This window comes from Anomaloglossus baeobatrachus, unplaced genomic scaffold (genome assembly GCF_048569485.1).
Source record: "Anomaloglossus baeobatrachus isolate aAnoBae1 unplaced genomic scaffold, aAnoBae1.hap1 Scaffold_4567, whole genome shotgun sequence".
Classification (NCBI taxonomy): domain Eukaryota; kingdom Metazoa; phylum Chordata; class Amphibia; order Anura; family Aromobatidae; genus Anomaloglossus; species Anomaloglossus baeobatrachus.
This window is the reverse complement of record NW_027443906.1, coordinates 5,629-22,403: the sequence shown is the minus strand read 5'-3', so window position 1 is coordinate 22,403 and position 16,775 is coordinate 5,629. Positions and strand designations below refer to the sequence as shown.

Here is a 16,775-nt window from a genome sequence, read left to right as displayed (position 1 = left end):
CTTTTATACACGCCATTAAAACCCCACAGGGTCATCGCACACAAGACTATTCCCAAATCTCTGACGAATTCCTGCGTTTTTATAAAAACTTATATCAAATTAGACCAGAAGAGTCGGCTACGGAAAGGGACAGGAGGAAATGTGATATACAAAACTACCTGGCCAAGTTAAACCTCCCGAAACTTTCTAAAATGCAGCAGGCGTCCTTGGGAAAACCGTTTTCTCGGGCGGAGATTCAGTCCATCCTATCCAGGAGTCCCGTGGGGAAGGCTCCAGGTCCAGATGGCCTTCCCATTATCTATTATAAAAATTTTTTTGACATTCTGGGGGAACATCTCTTAGCATCATGCAACGCTTTACTACATGGCGATCCCATTCCCAAGCAAGCACTGGAAGCACATATCACATTAATTCACAAAGATGGGAAAGATCCGGAATGTTGTGGAAATTATAGGCCCATCTCACTCCTGAATGTGGACCTAAAGATTTATGCTAGCTTAATTGCTAACCGGGTGGCGGATGTCCTTCCAGAAATCATTTCCCCTGAGCAAACGGGGTTTATCAGGGGTAGAGAGGGGAAGGATAACGCGTTAAGAGTAATAAACTTAATGCAACATGCCAGGACCCATAAGCTGCCTCTGGTGCTACTGGGAACGGACGCTGAGAAAGCGTTTGATAGGGTGGACTGGACCTTTTTGCAGGGGACACTAGAGGCCTTCAATTTCCCTCCAGATATCCTGCGAGCAATTCTGCAGATGTACACTTCTCCCACGGCCAGGATTAAGATAAATAATACTCTCACCGACCCCCTAGACATTAAAAATGGCACAAGGCAGGGATGCCCCTTATCCCCCCTACTCTTTGTTCTGGCAATGGAGCCATTGCTGGCCTCCATCCAGCAGGATCGAGAGATTGAGGGGTTTAGCCTGCAGGGTGTTCACCACAAGTCTGCCGCTTTCGCCGACGATTTGTTGTGGTAATGTCCAGGCCGGAAAGGGGCTTCCCTGCCTTCATGAAAGTACTGGAGGAATACGGCCACTGGTCTAACTTCAAAATTAACCTATCTAAATCAGAGGCATTAAGCATCAATATCGCCAGTAAACTTATAAAGTCTCTCCAAAACGCGTTTCCTTTTCGGTGGCCAACTAGCCACATAACATACCTAGGCGTTAAATTAGGGAAAACCTTCAAGTCCTTGTTTGACCTCAACTACAAACCTCTTCTTCCTAATCTTACCGCACACTTAGCCTCGTGGAAGGCCCCTTTCCTTTCGTGGATGGGCCGGAAAAACTTAATTAAGAGCGTAATACTCCCAAAGTTTATCTACCTCTTTCAAATGTTACCCATACCAATCCCCACAGCTTTTCTTTCTCAATGCAACTCTTTAATCTCCAATTACGTCTGGAATAAACATAAACCAAGAATCAATTTTCAAACATTGAACTTGCCAAAGGACAAGGGGGGCATGGGCTTACCTAATGTGTCGTTATATTACCAAGCCGCAGTCCTCTCCAGAACAGTAGACTGGATCAGACGCCCACCGAGTAAATTATGGATATCATTGGAAGAATACTTAGCCCCCGCCCCGGGCTATGTTACTCTCCCCTACTAACCAGAAAGATAAAAGAACCATTACGAATGAGCTAACGAGAACCCTCATGCATAAATGGAAGGAAAATAGAGAACTACTGGCCCCACCTCTTTCCCCTCTAACCCAAGTTGCAGACATATTAGACGCTGATGTCAATCAACCTGCGTCCACGAAGGCCACATTCTTGACCAATGTGAAGGTTCCACTGGCTGATCTTTTGGTGGATGGCTCTTTGATATCTAAACAGGAGATGGAGGTGAACCCTCTCCTCGCTAGGCTCACATTTCTACATCATACGAAATTAAAACATGTGATACACCCTCTATTACCCCACGCCCATCTCGATAGACCTTTAACTACGTTTGAATCTTTCTGCATGCAAACCCGGGCCCCCAGGAAAGTTCTTTCTAATCTATACCATACCCTGCTTACCAAAAAACTGGTGGTGAAGAGAGCATATATACTAAGATGGGAAAGGGACCTGAAAACCACATTTACCGATCTTCAGACGAACCAAATTTATAATGCTTCACACGGCCCGTCGTGTTGTGTGAGAGTTCAAGAGAATTCTTTTAAAGTGATTACGAGATGGTACATTGTCCCTACCTCGTCTAGTACGTGGAGCTCTGCCACCTCGGACCAATGCTGGCAATGCGAGAGGGACAAGGGAACATATTTACATGTGTGGTGGGAGTGTCCGATTATCCAGACCTTCTGGCGGATGGCATCAAAGTTAATATACGACCTCACAGGCAAAAAAGGGGTCTTGGACCCTAGACAAATGCTTCTGAACTTCCCATTGTGGCCTAAAGACAAAGCCACCTCGAAGCTAGCGCTATTTGTAGGCTCAGCTTGTAAGCTTCTCATTGCCCAAATGTGGCGCACAACGAAAATTCCCACCCATACGCAGCTATTGCTGAAGTTAGACCAATTATATCACGTAGAAGAACTTTCAGCCCTTTCACGTCAGAATGTGCTCTCTTTCCACCAGGTTTGGAAGGCCTGGCAGACCTATAAGGCAAAGCCCCAATTTTCAGTAGTTACATCTCAGACGACAACATAGAGACATGTGAGTCACCCTACCCACCCTCCTCCCCCCATTGAGATGAAGGACAGAAGTCAGAATTTACCAGCTGCGAGAAGAATGGACCTAGGACCAACTTTTTCCCCTCTCTCCTTTCTTTCCTTTCTCTTTCCCTTCCTTTTCGCCTCTTGAACCTATTACCTCCAATCCCTCAATGGAGTTCCAAGGGATATAACTTTGTTCTTCTAGATTCTTGCTTCCCCCCCCTTATACAGAATTCTTATGATATTTACTGTTAAAAATTATTCCAGGTTAATACAGAATCCAGGCTGACAATCTGGAGCGGTCTTTCCCAAAAGCCGGAAGGCTAATTTTATCATCTGGATGAGCTCAGATAATACACAAGGAATCTGAGTGTTAACAATGTGATGGGAAGATTAGAATACAGTTGCATTAATATTGATTAAGACTGTGATTTCTGTTGAATATGTATTTTTATTTTTTGCTTCAATAAACAAAACATTAAAACAAACAAACAGACGGGGCTGACTGGAGTTTCCTTTTCTTTGGAGAAGAGGGGCCAGGAGCAGGGAGGGAGGCTAGTGAGGCCTGAATCTCCCGTTTCATCATGGACCGCAACTCGTCTACCAGGGACGGTTGTTCGGCCCTAACAATCTGGTCCGTACACTGTTGGCAAAGCTTCTTATCCCAGACTGCAGGGAGCTTCCTTATACAGACTGGACATTTTTTAATCTTTTCATATCTGTCAGGTCTCTCTGACTTCTCTGACTTCTCTGACTTCTCTGACTTCTCTGACTTCTCTGACTTCTCTGACTTCTCTGACTTCTCTGACTTCTCTGACTTCTCTGACTTCTCTGACTTCTCTGACTTCTCTGACTTCTCTGACTTCTCTGACTTCTCAAGTTTCTTAGTGGCCTTGTCCTCCTGGAAAACACAGACCAGAAAAGCCATAAAATATCCGCCTGAGACCTATGCCTGAGGGACCATCCCACTCCGTACTTACTGTGGCAGGGGGCACACTGGGCTATGCAGATGCAGCTGCAGGGTAAGACATGACAGGGAGCACAGCCGAATCTCTTACCATGAATCTGACGTCTTCACGGCAGCCCTTATGCAGAAGGGCCTGCCCCCCAGTGACAGCTAACGTTCCCCGCCTCCTGCATCCGGTCCCGGACAGGCCGAGTCAGTGTCGGCGTGTCCTCCACGCTGCCTCCGCGACCGGAAGTGCTCAAACCGGAAGTTCACTAGACCGGAAGTCCCGCCCACGGTAGCACTTCCGGATCGCTCCAGCAGCGTGCATGCAGGAAGCGGCCGGTGGCTCAGGGAGGACGCCGGCCGGGGAGCTCCACAGCCTGCATCACCCCAGAGGAGTTCCGGAAGGCTGGAGCAGCGGTCCCCCACAGCGTGAGGGAACAGCAAGGGAGGAGCGGCGAAGGCCCGACCGATACTGTCTGGCTTAAGGTAAGAGGGGAAAGAAAAAAAAATTTATACTGTAGTTCGCCGGCCACCACAGCATAGGAGAAAAAGAAAACCTCTCCATGCCCCATGGGGACAGGAAAGACACTGGCTATGGGAGGTGGGAGGGTCCTTTTAAACCTCTTGTACTTACTGTCCCAATTAGGGCGTGGAGAGACAACCTCCTATGCTGTCGTGGAAGGGACTAGAGAAATTAGCTGTTCTCCACATGTGACCCCATTTTGGAATCTAGATCCTCCCCACTGGCGTAAAAAATAAAAGAATCAGGAACGCACACACTGATGTGCTGCAAAAAAGGTGGGGGGGAGGGCTAGGTGGCATGGAAAAAAGAAGTCCCACCAAAATAGGTGATCAAGTACCCAATTGTTCAAGTTTTCTCTTTTTTTTTTTTTTATTCGGGGTGCACAAAAAAAACAAAAACTCGAGCAATTACGCACCTGATCAGCCAATCACGTAGCTGGTCAGCACTTGGTGACAAGCAAGCGGGGTGGTGGGGGGGGGGATGGGTTACCTTAAAGGATGGATCTAGGCAGCAGATGGAGGAGGGTGGGAGAGGGGGCAGCAGATGTAGGAGGGTGAGAGGTGGGAGAGGAGGAAGAAGATTGAGGAGGGTGAGAGGGAGCATCAGATGCGGCAGATCGAGAAGGGGTGAGAGGGGGCAGCTGATGCAGCAGATCGAGGAGGGTGAGAGGTGGGGGAGGGGGCAGGGCAGCAGATCGGTGAGGGTGAGAGGGGGAAGCACATGCAGCAGATCGGGGAGGGTGAGGGGGCAGCAGATCGGGGAGGGGGGGCAGCGGCTGATGGAGGACAGCGGTGGCGGATGGAGGGGGGCTGGTGACTGCTGCTGTGGCGGCGGATAGAGGGGGGGGGCGGTGACTGCTGCTGCGGTGACTTAAAAGGGGCAGTGGCAGCGGCTGATTGGGGCAGTGGTGGATCGGGGGCACTTACCAAATGGCACGCGCAGGGATCGCTCTCATCAGCATCCATGAATGGAGTGAAGCTGAGGGGAGTGGTCACCTACAGGTCACCGGCCCCAGATCCACGGTGATTGGAGAGATCGGTCACAAGGCCAGTCTCTCCAATCAGAGCTGGGGGAGGGTAAAACAAAGTTCACCCAGCTCCAGCCAATGATCAGTGCTATAGCTGCACTGATCATGGCTGGATTTCAAAGTTTCAACCATTTTCAATGGCTGAAACATTACAGTGGCTGTGATTGACTGAGTGGCGTTCGTCAGCCAAACACAGCCTCCGTAAGTCCGGGGAGGAGGCACCACCCCTCCTGAGGTCAGGCAGAGGTCCCCTCCTCCCCGAATCTAAGGTTTTCGTATACCGATCGCAGCCACCGGGGCTCTGGGGCCACGATTTTGCCATGCCGTACTGGGTATGTCATGAGTCCTTAAGTACCAGGGAGCCATGACGTGCCCAGTATGTCATAGGTCGCTAAGGGGTTAAAACGTATGTGTGTATGGATCAACGAAACTGAGTTGTTGTGCTCTCGAAAAAAAACAAACAAAAAAAAAAAACAAAGCAGCAACAAGAGCGGTCACGCATATATGAATGTAGCCCTATCTCCAGTTGAGCAAGCATGGAATTTAAGCAATATGGAACTAGAGAGGAACCAAAAGCAAATAGCGCAGGAAAACTTGTGGCAACTATAGTTCTCCATTATAAGGCTGGAGTCACACGAACATATGAAAAAACGGTCCCATTCTCATCCAGGAGAGTCGAACGAGTGTATCCGTGTGGTATTCAGTGTGTACTGCGAGTGGGTGAATTTTTCCCCACTTGTCATCCGTGAGCTGTCAGTGGGCAATCCGTTTTTTTTCTCAGCAACTATTAGTAATTTACAGGGCCATTTACAGTGTTCTGTGCTACATGATAGTAATGTATCCATAAAAACAGACACCACTAGGTTGGTCCGTGTGTCGTCCGTTTTTTTTCGCACCCATAGACTTGTATTGTCTCACACAATTTCGTCAACAAATTGCAGCATGTTGCGACTTCTCTCATCCAGAATGTGGATAAGAAAAAAGCTGACCAACTGCTCTGCCTCACTGACTAACATTGGTCCGAGTGCAATGAGGGATATTCTCGCATTGAACTCGCGCAAGTCATACGCTTGTGTGAGCGTACCCTAATTGGAAGTTACATGATAAAAACGACAAGTCATATATAGTTCTGTGTGGCAGGAGATGCATGAATGGTAGTAGAGGGTTCAAAATGGTTAGAAAGAACATTGATAGAAAGGTTATTTATGCAGGGAGCAACTTCTTTACAGAAGTAAAAATTTGATTGTGGGACAACTCCTTTCATGAAAAAGTAACAAAACTGATCTTACCATTTCCTTGTCTGTAATTAGGTTACATAGTTCTAACCAGGTTCCCCAATGCAAAGGCAAGACATGTGTTGCCTCCACGAAAACATCCAAAGCCTCCTTCACCAGATCTAATTTTCTCAGAACTACACCATATCTGTAAAAAAGAAAATACATACAATTTCCATAGAACAAAGTTTGAGGACTTACACAAAAGCAGGGAAAGAGTTCAGCAACTCACAGGTAAAGACCAAATCCATCCAATTCTCTGGCCTTATGTTTCTTACTGAGTTCCACACGCAGCTCACGCAGGGCCTCATTCTTTACTTGTCCTTTCTCAAGAGGTCCTAGAAAGAGTAATATTCCACAATAATCAGTGAAAAGAAGGGAATTTTGTTAACTTACCGTAAATTCCTTTTCTTCTAGCTCTAATTGGGAGACCCAGACAATTGGTGTATAGGCTATGCCTCCGGAGGCCGCACAAAGTACTACACTTAAAAGTGTTAGGCCCCTCCCCTTCTGCCTATACACCCCCCGTGCTCCCACGGGCTCCTCAGTTTTGGTGCAAAAGCAAGAAGGAGGAAAAAATAATTATAAACTGGTTTAAAATAACTTCAATCCGAAGGAAACTCGGAGAACTGAAACCATTCAACATGAACAACATGTGTACACAAAAAAACAGGGGCGGGTGCTGGGTCTCCCAATTAGAGCTAGAAGAAAAGGAATTTACGGTAAGTAAACAAAATTCCCTTCTTCTTTTTCGCTCTATTGGGAGACCCAGACAATTGGGACGTCCAAAAGCAGTCCCTGGGTGGGTAAAATAATACCTCGTAAGAGAGCCGTAAAACGGCCCTTTCCTACAGGTGGGCAACCGCCGCCTGAAGGACTCGTCTACCTAGGCTGGCATCCGCCGCAGCATAGGTATGCACCTGATAGTGCTTCGTGAAAGTGTGCAGGCTCGACCAGGTAGCCGCCTGACACACCTGTTGAGCCGTAGCCTGGTGCCTCAAAGCCCAGGACGCTCCCACGGCTCTGGTAGAATGGGCCTTCAGCCCTGAGGGAACCGGAAGCCCAGCCGAACGGTAAGCTTCGATAATTGGCTCCTTGATCCACCGAGCCAGGGTTGATTTGGAAGCCTGTGACCCTTTACGCTGGCCAGCGACAAGGACAAAGAGTGCATCCGAGCGGCGCAGGGGCGCCGTACGAGAAATGTAGAGTCTGAGTGCTCTCACCAGATCTAACAAGTGCAAATCCTTTTCACATTGGTGAACTGGATGAGGATAAAAAGAGGGTAAGGAAATATCCTGATTGAGATGAAAGGGGGATACCACCTTAGGGAGAAATTCCGGAACCGGACGTAGAACCACCTTGTCCTGGTGAAAAACCAGAAAAGGGGCTTTGCACGACAACGCTGCTAGCTCAGACACTCTCCGAAGAGAAGTGACTGCTACTAGAAAAACCACTTTCTGCGAAAGTCGTGAGAGGGAGATATCTCTCATTGGCTCGAATGGTGGTTTCTGAAGAACCATCAGCACCCTGTTTAGATCCCAGGGTTCTAACGGCCGCTTGTAAGGTGGAACGATGTGACAAACTCCCTGCAGGAACATGCGTACCTGTGGAAGTCTAGCTAGGCGCTTCTGGAAAAACACAGAGAGCGCTGAAACTTGTCCCTTAAGGGAACCGAGCGACAAACCCTTTTCCAGTCCAGATTGAAGGAAGGACAGAAAAGTAGGTAATGCAAATGGCCAGGGAGAAAAACCCTGAGCAGAGCACCACGACAGGAAAATTTTCCACGTCCTGTGATAAATCTTGGCGGACGTTGGTTTCCTAGCCTGTCTCATAGTGGCAATGACTTCTTGAGATAACCCTGAAGACGCTAGGATCCAGGACTCAATGGCCACACAGTCAGGTTGAGGGCCGCAGAATTCAGATGGAAAAACGGCCCTTGAGACAGCAAGTCTGGTCGGTCTGGTAGTGCCCACGGTTGGCCGACCGTGAGATGCCACAGATCCGGGTACCACGACCTCCTCGGCCAGTCTGGAGCGACGAGGATGGCGCGGCGGCAGTCGGCCCTGATCTTGCGTAACACTCTGGGCAACAGTGCCAGCGGAGGAAACACATAAGGGAGCTGAAACTGCGACCAATCCTGAACTAAGGCGTCTGCCGCCAGAGCTCTGGGATCTTGAGACCGTGCCATGAACGTTGGTACCTTGTTGTTGTGCCGGGACGCCATGAGGTCGACGTCCGGCACCCCCCAGCGGCAACAGATCTCCTGAAACACGTCCGGGTGAAGGGACCATTCCCCTGCGTCCATGCCCTGGCGACTGAGATAATCTGCTTCCCAGTTTTCCACGCCTGGGATGTGAACTGCGGATATGGTGGAGGCCGTGGCTTCCACCCACATCAAAATCCGCCGGACTTCCTGGAAGGCTTGTCGACTGCGTGTGCCGCCTTGGTGGTTGATGTATGCCACCGCTGTAGAATTGTCCGACTGAATTCGGATCTGCTTGCCTTCCAGCCACTGCTGGAACGCTTTCAGGGCAAGATACACTGCCCGAATTTCCAGAACATTGATCTGAAGCGAGGACTCTTGCCGGGTCCACGTACCCCGAGTCCTGTGGTGGAGAAAAACCGCTCCCCACCCTGACAGACTTGCGTCCGTCGTGACTACTTCCCAGGATGGGGGTAGGAAGGATTTCCCCTTCGATAATGAAGTGGGAAGAAGCCACCACCGAAGGGAAGCTTTGGTCGCCTGAGAGAGGGAGACGGTCCTGTCGAGGGACGTCGGCTTCCTGTCCCATTTGCGTAGGATGTCCCATTGAAGAGGACGCAGGTGAAACTGCGCGAAAGGGACTGCTTCCATTGCTGCCACCATCTTCCCCAGGAAGTGCATGAGGCGCCTCAAGGGGTGTGACTGGCCTTGAAGGAGAGATTGTACCCCTGTCTGTAGTGACCGCTGCTTGATCAGCGGAAGCTTCACTATCGCTGAGAGGGTATGAAACTCCATGCCAAGGTATGTGAGCGATTGGGCCGGTGTCAGATTTGACTTTGGAAAATTGATGATCCACCCGAAACTCTGGAGAGTCTCCAGGGTAGCGTCGAGGCTGTGTTGGCATGCCTCTAGAGAGGGTGCCTTGATCAACAGATCGTCCAAGTACGGGATCACCGAGTGACCCTGAGAATGGAGGACCGCTACTACAGTAGCCATAACCTTGGTGAAAACCCGTGGGGCTGTTGCCAGGCCGAATGGCAGTGCCACGAACTGCAGGTGTTCGTTTCCTATGGCGAAGCGCAAGAAGCGCTGGTGCTCTGGGGCAATCGGAACGTGGAGATAAGCATCTTTGATATCGATCGATGCAAGGAAATCTCCTTGGAACATTGAGGCGATGACGGAGCGAAGGGATTCCATCCGGAACCGCCTGGTCTTTACGTGTTTGTTGAGAAGTTTCAGGTCTAGGACAGGACGGAAAGACCCGTCCTTCTTTGGGACCACAAACAAGTTGGAGTAAAAACCGTGGCCCTGTTGATGAAGAGGAACAGGGACCACCACTCCTTCTGCCTTCAGAGTGCCCAGCGCCTGCAGAAGAGCCTCGGCTCTCTCGGGAGGCGGAGAAGACCTGAAGAATCGAGTCGGGGGACGAGAGATGAACTCTATCTTGTAACCGTGAGACAGAATGTCTCTCACCCAGCGGTCTTTTATTTGTGGCAGCCAGGCGTCGCAAAAGCGGGAGAGCCTGCCACCGACCGAGGATGCTACTAGAGGAGGTCGAAAGTCATGAGGAAGCCGCCTTGTTAGCGGTGCCTCCAATGTTCTTTTTAGGACGTGACTTAGACTGCCATGCATCAGAGTTCCTTTGTTCTTTCTGAGACCTTTTGGACGAGGAGAATTGGGACCTGCCCGCGCCCCGAAAGGACCGAAACCTCGACTGCCCTCTCCTCTGTTGGGGAATGTTCTGTTTGGGCTGGGGTAAGGATGTATCCTTTCCCTTGGATTGTTTGATGATTTAATCCAGACGCTCGCCAAACAGCCTGTCGCCAGAAATTGGCAAACTGGTTAAGCGCTTTTTGGAAGCAGAATCTGCCTTCCATTCCCGTAGCCACAAGGCCCTGCGGAGTACCACCGAATTGGCGGTCGCCACCGCCGTACGGCTCACAGAGTCCAGGACAGCATTAATAGCGTAAGACGCAATTGCCGAGGTCTGGGTGGTAATGGATGCCACTTGTGGCGCGGCCGTGCATGTGGCTGCTTCAATTTGCGCTTGACCTGCTGAGATAGCTTGCAGCGCCCATACGGCTGCGAATGCTGGGGCAAAAGAAGCTCCGATAGCTTCATAGATGGATTTCAACCAGAGCTCCATCTGCCTGTCAGTGGCATCTTTGAGCGAGGCCCCATCTTCCACTGCAAGTATGGATCTAGCCGCCAGTCTGGAGATTGGAGGATCCACTTTGGGACATTGAGTCCAACCTTTAACCACGTCCGGGGGGAAAGGATAACGTGTATCCTTAAGGCGCTTAGAAAAACGCTTATCTGGACAAGCATGGTGATTCTGGATTGCCTCTCTGAAATCAGAGTGGTCTAGAAACATACTCTGTGTCCGCTTGGGAAACCTGAAACGAAATTTCTCCTGCTGAGAAGCTGACTCCTCCGCCGGAGGGGCTGAGGGAGAAATATCCAGCAACTGATGGATGGACGCAATAAGATCGTTTACTATGGCGTCCCCGTCTGGAGTATTAAGATTGAGAGCGCTCTCAGGATCAGAATCCTGATCAGCTGTCTCCGCATCATCAACCAAAGATTCCCCCCGCTGAGACCCTAAACAATATGATGTCGAGGGAAATTCTAAGCGAGCCCGCTTAGTCAATCTGGGGCTGGGGTCTAAGTCAGAACCCTCAGACTGGGATGTAGGAGATACCCCGGGAGGACATTGTTGGTCCAACTGAGGGGGGCCCGGGAACAACGATTCAACAGGGTCCCGTTGCTGAGATACCGGCCTGGACTGCAAGGCTTCTAGTATCTTAGCCATAGTCTCAGAGAGTTTAGCAAACTCAGTCCCCGTCACCTGGACAGTGTCAACAGGTGGCTCCCCCTGGGCCCCTCTTAGCATAGGCTCCGGCTGAAGAAGTGGCACAGGGGTCGAACACTGCACACAATGAGGGTCAGTGGAACCTGCCGGTAGTGGGGTCTTACAAGCGGCGCAGGCAGCATAATAAGCCTGTGTTTTGGCACCCCTGCCTTTTGTGGGCGCCATGCTATAGTTTTCCTTGAGTTACACAAAAGGGTATATAGCCAGAATGCACTGTGCTCATACAGTGTAAAGTATATATGATACACAAATAATGTACCAATACCCTACAGCACCATGGGGCTAGCACCAACAGGTGCTGCTTACCAGCCGCCTAAAGCGGTTGTGAGGCCACCAGAGACAGTGTCTGGGTCTCCTAGGACTTGTCCCTCTTCTGCAGCGTCGGTGGAGCTGACAGGAATGGCTGCGGCGTCCTGACGAGATGAGGGAGCTGTGGGCGTGGCCGAGAAAGAGCGCGAACTGGTGCTCACACCGTGCACAGTGAGGGGGGTGGAGTATGTAAATCATACTCCAGCCCTCAGAGCTGCTCGCTCCGTGCAGCGTCCCGCCCTTCCCCCTGCCTGTCAGGGCTGAGGGCGGGAGAAAAGTAAACTAGGCCGCAAGGAAGCCGGGGACTCTAGTAATAAACGCGGCCGCCGTAAAAGCGCGGCCGGCGTGAAAGTCCCCGGCGAACTACAAGTCCCAGCCGCGCCGCAGTGTCCCATGGCAGCGGCGGTTAGTGCGGTAGCCCTTACATATAAACACACTCAGCGACGCTGAGTGTGTAATGGCACATATAGACCCGGTCAGCGCCGCGGTCCCCGGTGCACTAGCACACCCAGCAAAGCTGAGGTGATGCCGTGCGCGGTCCCCACAGGGATACAGAGTACCTCCAAGATGCAGGGCCATGTCCCTGAACGATACTCGGCTCCTATCCATCAGGCTCCACAGGAGTTGTGGATGGAGCACGGTCTCAGTGCCTGGAGACCGGTAAGATTCCACTTCACCCAGAGCCCAGAGGGGGATGGGGAAGGAAAGCAGCATGTGGGCTCCAGCCTCCGTACCCGCAATGGATACCTCAACCTTAACAACACCGCCGACAAGAGTGGGGTGAGAAGGGAGCATGCTGGGGGCCCTATATGGGCCCACTTTTCTTCCATCCGACATAGTCAGCAGCTGCTGCTGACTAATCTGTGGAGCTGTGCTGTGCGTGTCTGACCTCCTTCGCACAAAGCAAAAAACTGAGGAGCCCGTGGGAGCACGGGGGGGTGTATAGGCAGAAGGGGAGGGGCCTAACACTTTTAAGTGTAGTACTTTGTGCGGCCTCCGGAGGCATAGCCTATACACCAATTGTCTGGGTCTCCCAATAGAGCGAAAAAGAAAACACAATTATTACTTAAAGCGCTTGTCCAATCATAACCAATAAGTCAGACCGTAGTCTTCTGATTGAAACAATCCCTACGACCAAGAGCAGAGAAATGGTGTTAAAAGCAGCTCCTGTTTTGGTGGGTTCAATGTGATTGTGCTGAACCATTCATTAGAATACATGCTATACAATAAGCTACAGGGGGAAGTCAGACCCGCAACAAATCAGACAATCGCCAGTGTGGTTCCTTTATATTTAGAAGGTGTAGTCTAGATGAGAAGACATTTAAGGGGGTTTGTCTTCCTTATGCATTCCCCTGTAATGTCCCCTATTGGGCCATAGGCTAATAAGCTTGAAATAGTGCCTGGCTCTTAGGACTAAAACCACAAAAATGACATTCATAGATGACAATTTTAATGGAACAGAGTTGTGATTTGCTTCCCCTCCTGCACTTGTATTGCTATTCCAACAAGTAAAGAGGTGGTTCACCATTTTGTAATAGTGTCCACATCTCTTTAAAACTAATAGGGAAGGCTTTTTCTAAATACCTTGATCAGTCAATTCTGCCTGTGAGCGGCGCTATTGCGGTCCGCTCATCCCCATGAAGTGACCCCCCCGGGCTCCGTGACCCCTAGGATCCGGTGATGTCACGTCAACTTCCAATTGACCTGAAATCACCGAGGCCAGCCCAAGTCTTCCTGAGTGACTAGGCTGTGTGGGGAGTTTCACCGCTTGTCACAGCCCAGCATCGTTACTGTTTGTGGTGCTTTACATGTGTAAACACATGTTGAGTGATTGGTTGAAGTATTTCTACATATTCCCTGAAATGTAGCCCTGGAATATGTATTGGTAATTTGCATACTCCCACACATGTGTATGATACTAAAGGGTCAAGTGATTATTTACACTTTGACTCAATTCCCTTCTGTCAGTCTATAGATTATCTCTATATATTAATTCACATATATTGACAGGAAACAGAGTGGGATAGCCAACGCGGAACGGGGGCGCCCAAAAAGCTATGGTGTCATACCCTCCGTTGTCAGGTAGGAACAAGATCCCTTAGGGCATTATAGGGATCCCATTATAATCCTTGTACGTATGGACTTTTCCCTCTATTGTTCCTGTTAAGTTTGTTCACTACCACCGGGCGCCATCACCAAGGATGACCACACACGCTTGACACTATCTGAACCAAATAAGTTTATCTTGGTCTCATCCGACCAATGGACATAGTTCCAGTAATCTGTTGTCTTCAAACTGTTTGTGGGCTTTCTTGTGCATCATCTTAAGAAGAGGCTTACTTTGGGAACAGAAAATGGCTATTTGGACACAATTTGGCCATTATCACTTAGGGGTTTACTTACTTTTGTTACCAGTGGTTTAGACATTAATGGCTGCGAATTGAGTTATTTAGAGGGTAGCACATTTACACAATTATACAAGGTGTACACTGACTACTGTACATTGTATCAAGGTGTCATATTTTCATTGTGCTATGGAAAGATGTAAAGTACTCACAAAAATGGGAGGAGTGTACTCACTTTTGTGATGTACTGTAAATGGTGAGTACTTGGCAGGAGACAAAAGTAACAAAATGTACAAATAAATACACTTTTTTTGTAAATTAATTCTGGTTTCTTTTGGATACCACCTTGTAACAGTTCACCATGCTTTACGTACTCAAAATGAAACAAAACATCATAGTCACATGTTGTTCCTGTGAATTAGCCAACCCAAAATAGGCAAAAGATTGAACAACTCCAAAAAAAAACAAAAAAAACCCCCATACATAAAAAAAAAATAAAAATATCACTGGAGTCAAAAGCAATGATCTCCAACAATGTACGGAAGTACGGACAAAGAATGGGTCCTCGAAAAGTCACCTAACAGAAGTAACCCCCAGTACAAGCACCTCACCCTACACAAGATGATTCAGGTTTCTTAAATGAGTTGATACTCAGATGAATTTTAAAAAAATGTACTCACCCAAGCTATCTACAGTCTCATCATCTTTCCTCTTCTCTCCAGACTAAAAGACAAAAGTAATCATTAGCAAATCAAAAGAATTCAATATTTCTTTTATTCCTTAATCAGCAGGATAATATACCAGCAATGTAAATAACTGAGAAGTCAACAGGACAAGGACTATAAAGTGTTAAAAAAAAAAAAAAAAAAAAAGAAGACTAAGAAAATATAATAGTTCACAAACATTTATGTAAACTAACCAGAATTTGACTAGTCACATAGTGCATTTTTGAGCTATGGGCTCTCACTAGGGCAGGGATGTCTAACTCAAGGCCCGCGGGTCAAATCCGGTCCGCTACATCATTTTATGTGGCCAGCCAGCTGGAGTGCCAGTAACACCTGGGTGCTTTTTGCTGCCGTCCGGCAGAGAAAAAGCACACAGTCTGACTTTTTGGTAAATGTTAGAATATATGGGCTCCTGGTAGTTGCAATGTCATTTCCGTCACATGTTGCTAGCGTCACTTCTGGTCGTGTCTATATTGCTGAGGTGGAATTTTGGGTGTCTATGATGCCTGTGGTGGGATTTGGGATGTTTGAAATTGTGGGGGGGTACTTTGGATAAGATTTTAGGGGGTGGGCGATGCTGAAAGATGGCTGATGTTTTTTTTTTGGGGGGGGGGGAAATAATGCTATAGGTATGTGGTAGGATTTGCGGGGTGTATAATGTTGGGGGAAACATCAAGTGGTATTTTGTGTGGGGGGGGGGGGGGGGTGTTCCAATGCTGTGGGCATGCCTGTGGTGGGAGTTTGGGGGAGGGGGGGGGGTGAAATGCTGGGAGGACTCTTGTGGGGAAAATATGGAGAGTTTCTATGAGATGCCTGTGGTAGGGGTTTGTGGGTATGCAAAGCTGAGGAGACGCCTGTGTGGGATATGGAGTTTGGTTTGGGGGGTGGGGAATACAATGCTGTGCGGATGCCTGTGGTGGAATATGGAGTGTGTGCAATGCTGGAGGGAAGCTTGTGGTTGGATTTACAACCCAGGGACAGCCCCCCACTACCCGGGACATCACTCGTATAGCCCCTACTATCCAGGGACAACTGTGGTACAGCTCTACTACCCAGGAACAGCTGCCTTATAGCCCTACCACCTAGTGACAGCTTTCTTTTAGCCCCTAGCCAGTTTGTGTATTGCAGTTAATGCTCGTACTGTGTTGCTTGGAGATCTGCATGACCCCTTACAATTACAAGCGGCCCTTTGAAGGCAACCATAATACTGATGCATCCCTCTGAAAATGAGTTTGACACTCCTGCACTAGGAAAATAGAGCTTCTTGTGACTTCTGATTTTTATACATAACAATCCAGGATCATTCAAATATCAATTATATAAAGACAAAATATGTAAATAAGTAGAAATAAAAAGCAAACTGCACTCTTACCAAATACCTGGAGTACATAAACAAAAAATAGGCTTTCTGGCTTTTACAACCTCGGAGGAAATATGCAGCTCTGTCATATTCTTTTAAGTCGAAGTAAGACTTGGCCAGTGTATATGCATCCAGATCTTGGGCATCCTCCTAGAATATATACAATACTTACATATAAACATTTTCATCATATGGCAGAATGCCATACATCATTAAAGCACCACCTCAGTATTTTTTAATTTACTTTTACCGCTGCAGTGGTGCCTTTAATCCAAGTTCCCTGACCTTTGTCTTATACTCACCCTTCAGCGTCTTCACTTTTATCCCTGCTGGTTCGATTGGTCTTCTGCGGTTTAAGCCCTGCCGACAGCTCCAGTGTTTCATGGAGAGCGCCGGAGGTCATTCTTCAACATAGGTCTAAAAGAGCCTTGTTCTGGCTCTCAAACTTACATTGAAAGATTGTGACGTAACTTCTAACTTCAGGACATAGCCAGGAGCATGGTCTAAAAGGCTTCTGTCACTGCAT

At 48.7% G+C, this 16,775-nt stretch overlaps 1 protein-coding gene across 1 annotated transcript; it reads right to left on the bottom strand.

Annotated features, from left to right (window-relative positions):
* Positions 1-1,730: 1,730 nt before the first annotated feature.
* LOC142280527 (uncharacterized) lies at positions 1,731-16,399 on the bottom strand (the record flags this gene model as incomplete). Its single annotated transcript, XM_075332747.1, has 7 exons — positions 1,731-1,877; positions 3,153-3,387; positions 3,505-3,560; positions 6,451-6,583; positions 6,668-6,773; positions 14,845-14,887; positions 16,262-16,399. Coding segments are annotated over 7 exons (858 nt in total), but the record flags the coding sequence as incomplete, so codon positions are not given.
* Positions 16,400-16,775: the final 376 nt, after the last annotated feature.